The sequence below is a fragment of the Gossypium hirsutum genome, chromosome A09 (assembly GCF_007990345.1).
Source record: "Gossypium hirsutum isolate 1008001.06 chromosome A09, Gossypium_hirsutum_v2.1, whole genome shotgun sequence".
In the NCBI taxonomy this organism is placed as follows: Eukaryota; Viridiplantae; Streptophyta; class Magnoliopsida; order Malvales; family Malvaceae; genus Gossypium; species Gossypium hirsutum.
The window spans coordinates 18,314,274-18,318,615 of record NC_053432.1 but is presented as its reverse complement, the minus strand read 5'-3'; the positions used below and the strand labels follow the sequence as shown (position 1 = coordinate 18,318,615).

General features: G+C 32.7%; 1 protein-coding gene across 1 annotated transcript; it reads left to right on the top strand.

Moving 5' to 3' along the window:
• Positions 1-2,474: 2,474 nt before the first annotated feature.
• Positions 2,475-3,380, top strand: LOC121205979 (uncharacterized). Its single transcript, XM_041076128.1, has 2 exons — positions 2,475-2,864; positions 3,006-3,380. Exons 1-2 carry the CDS (start codon positions 2,475-2,477, stop codon positions 3,378-3,380), a joined length of 765 nt encoding a protein of 254 aa, XP_040932062.1.
• The last annotated feature ends 962 nt before the right edge of the window (positions 3,381-4,342 follow it).

Here is a 4,342-nt window from a genome sequence, read left to right as displayed (position 1 = left end):
AATTCATTATCACATTTAAATAATATCCAAGCATTTAACTTACATTTGTAATGAAATTATCACATACGAACTTACCTTGATCGCGAAACGACGGAACAGATCGACTAGTCCGAAACTTTGTTTTTCCTCCATTCTAGATCCAAATCTCATTTTTCACAATCTAGGTAATATCAAAATTTCATTCAATTTAGTCCAAAATACTCATTAAGGAAATTTTACACAATTGCCTCTAAACTTCCATATTTTTGCAATTTAGTCCTTATCACATAAAATCACAAATTTCATGCAATTTCATCCTATCCATGCTTAGCCGAATTCCTCTTATTGCCTTAGTAGCCCATATTTTCCAAATAATCACGTTTTAACCACATAATTTTAATAATTTACAATTTAGTCCAAAATTGACATTTTTACCAAAATTCACTTTACAAAACGTGTATATCCAATAATAATAGTTTATTTTCCATCATCAACTATCAAAATACTCATGCATCCAATAATAGCAACATTCAAATACTTTAACAGTTTTGAAATCGGAGGTATGGGCTAGCAAGATTACGAAACAACGATCTCAAAACATAGAAATCATAAAAAATAGAGCTAAAACCGTACCTAATCAAGCATTTGAAGCTTGGTCGAACCAAAAGCTTCTCCCATGGATGATTTTAGGTTGAAATTTCGGTGGGGAAGATGATGGAAATAAAAATATAGCTTTTGGTTTTATTAATTTTTAACTTTAATTACATATTTACCTATTAAACCATTAAAAACATTTGAAATTACACCAAATGCCACTCCACTATCATCCAATAACTCACAAATGAATATTTGTCACATAAGGACCTTCACTTTAAAGTTCTATAGCTATTTGACACCTTTAGCGTAGAGAACACAACTTTTGCACTTTACTCGATTTAGTCATTTTTACCGAATTAACCACTCAAACGGTAAAATTTCTTCACAAAATATTCATACAACCCTAATATCATGTTGTAAATACTAAAATAATAAAAAATAACTTTTTTGACATCATATTTCTGGTCCCGAAACCACTGTTTCGATTAACCTTGAAAATGGGTTGTTACATATTCAAGATACAACCAAATAGTTGTAGCCTCGGAAGACAAACATAAAACTACTTTTACATGTCTATACAGTACATTTTCATTTAGGAAATTTCCTTTCAAATTATGTAATGCACCTGCTACATTCCAGCGATGAATGATGGCAATTTTCACTAATATGGTTGAAAATTATGTTGAGGTCTTCATGGATGATTTTTCTATTTTTGGTAACAATTATGATGTTTATTTGAGTAATTTGGAAAATGTACTAAAAATATGCGAATAGACGAATCTTGTCCTTAACTGAGAGAAATTCAGTTTTTTAGTTAAGGAAGGAATTGTCTTAAGACATAAGATTTCCAAGAATGAAATTGAAGTAGATAAAGCAAAGTGGATGTAATTGAGAGATCACAACCCCAATTAATGTGACTAGAGTTAGAAGTTTCTTAGGCCATGCCGGTTTTTATCGTAGATTTATTAAAGATTTTTCAAAAATTTCTAAACCTTTATGTATGCTTTTAGAAAAGATATTGTTTTTTATTTTAACAAAACATGTTTAGAAGCTTTTGAGAAATTGAAAAATCAGTTAATTTCAGCCCTAATAATTATTACACCTAATTGGAACTCACATTTGAAGTTGATGAGTGATGCAAGTGATTTCATTGTTGGAGCTGTGATGGGTCAAAGAAGGAACAAAGTGTTTCACCCTATCTACTATGCAAGCATAACTTTGACAAGAGCCAGATTAATTATATTGTAACTGAAAAAGAGCTCTTTTCTATAGTTTTTGTTTTTGATAATTTCTGTTCATATCTTATAGGTACCACAGTTACAATATTTACTGATCATATGTCTATTAAGTACTGATTTATGAAGAAAGATGCTAAACCAAGGCAAATTAGACGGATACTTTTGCTCCAAGAATTTGACCTTGAGATCCAAGATAGAAAGGGCATTGAAAATCAAGTAGCTGACCATCTATCTAGTTGGAACAAAATGAGGTAACTTCTTCACTTGTTCCAATTAATGAGAATTTTCCTGATGAGCATATCTTCAAGGTAAGTCGAATCTATGAAACACCTTGGTTTGCTAATTTAGGAAATTATTTAGCATGTTGAATAATTCCTCGAGAAATGACGTACCAACAAATGAGAAAATTCCTTCATGAAAGTCGGTACTATTTTTGGGAGGATTCATATTTGTTTAAACTATGTGCATATGACATATTCAGGAAGTGCATAACCGAAAGTGAAATTGATGTGATTATGTACTACTTCCATTCATCTTCGAGTGAGGAACACTTTGGTGGTTCCCGTATAGCAGGGAAGATTTTACAAGCTGGATTCTTTTGCCCTACAGTGTTTAAATGTGCATATGCATATGTTAAAAACTGCGGTTGATGCTAAAGAAATGGAAATATATCACGGAGGAACAAGATGCCTAGAGGTTGACCTGTTCAACATATGGGGAATTGATTTTCTAGGCCCATTTCCTTATTCATATGTTAATAAGTATATTTTGGTAGCTGTGGACTACGAATCCAAGTGGGTTGAAGCCAAGGCCTACCCAACTAATGATGCTATGGTAGTCATGCGATTCATACATATACATGTATTTACACGGTTTGGGACTCTTAGAGCTATAATTAGCGATGAAGGATCTCACTTTGTAAATAAGTGGCTGAAGTGGTTGCTTGACAAGTATGATGTGAAGCATAAGATTGCTACTGCCTATCACCCACAGTCAAATGGGCAAGTTAAAAGGGTGAATCATGAAATCAAAGGTATTCTTGAGATGGTGGTACGCCCTAATAGAACAGATTGGTCTTAAAGGGTCAATGATGCACTATGGGCCTATCGAAGTGCTTTTAAGACATCATTAGGAATGACTCCTTATCTGTTAGTTTTTGGAAAGGCATGTTATTTGTCGCTTAAATTGTAGAAGAAAGCTCATTGGGTTTTGAAGCAATTGAATTTGGATCTTAAGCAAGCCGATGAGAGAAGGATGTTACAAATTGATGTGTTGGAAGACTTGAGGTTATTTTCATACGAGAATGTTAAGATGTGTAAGGAAAAATATAATAGATGGCATGATAGTCATACACAACCTCATGAATTCAAAGAAGGTCAGAAAGTGTTGTTATTTAATTTGAGGCTAAGGTTATTTCCTGGAAAACTCAAGTCCCAAAGGAAAGGACCTTATACTATCTATAAAGTTTATCCATATGGAGCTATAGAATTGTACGACAACCACGGAGGTACACTTAAAGTTAATGGTCATCGTCTCAAGCACTATTGGGATGGAGAAGTTGAGTGAATTAAAACCTCGTTCAAATTATTAGACCTTTAATTTTTCATAAACCTAATTTTTAATAAAAAGTTAGCAATAATTTTCTTAAATTAGTACATTTAATTAATTCTATCTAAGGAGATTCAAACTTAAGCAGGACTGTTGTGACCTCTCCAAACTGTTTTGGGGATTAATTTAATGTAATTTTTTTAGAATAAAATTTCTGAATAATTTTAATTTTTTATTTTTAGTTTTATTTTTCATTTTTATCTTTGTCTTTAATTTTAATTTGTTTATGTTTAATAAAGGGGGTCAAATTGGCCTAAATATTAATCAATTTATTTATTTTAAACAGTCTAGTTTGTAAATAGAGTTTGGACTTAAAGCCTAAACAATAAAAAGGAGAAATTTACCCATTGATGTCATCCACAAGGGTTCCCTAAAACCCTAATTTTTCCACCATTTTTCCCACCATCTTTACTTGCCGCCCAAGTCACCTTAAATGCCTAAAATTTTGCTACAAGTTTGCCCTAATCCACCACTATATAAAACACTCTCTACCACCATAATTTTCACAACCCTTCAAGCAATTATCTTAGACCCTAGCCACTCATTCTTTTTCCTATTAGTCGTCACCCTAAATTCCAATATTTCTTCCCAAAATCCTTTCCTTGTCGCAAAAGCTTAGCACTGCTGCTGCAAGCTTTGCACCACCGCAAGCCCATCATTGTTGCAAGTCAATCTTTGCCGCAAGTCACTTGCTTCATCCATTTTTGACTTTTCTTCCTTTCTTATTTCCAAAAATTTGCCTATTTCTTAGGAAAAATCACCATGTCTCACAAAAGAACTAGATCTTCCAAGACCTCTACCGAAAATCCCATTGTGATTCAATATGAGGAGGTGAAATGAAAGCTTGATTCAATCTTCAAGAATCAACCTATGATGCTAGAAAAAGGTTTCAAATTGGAAAGAAATGATAAGATTTTTGT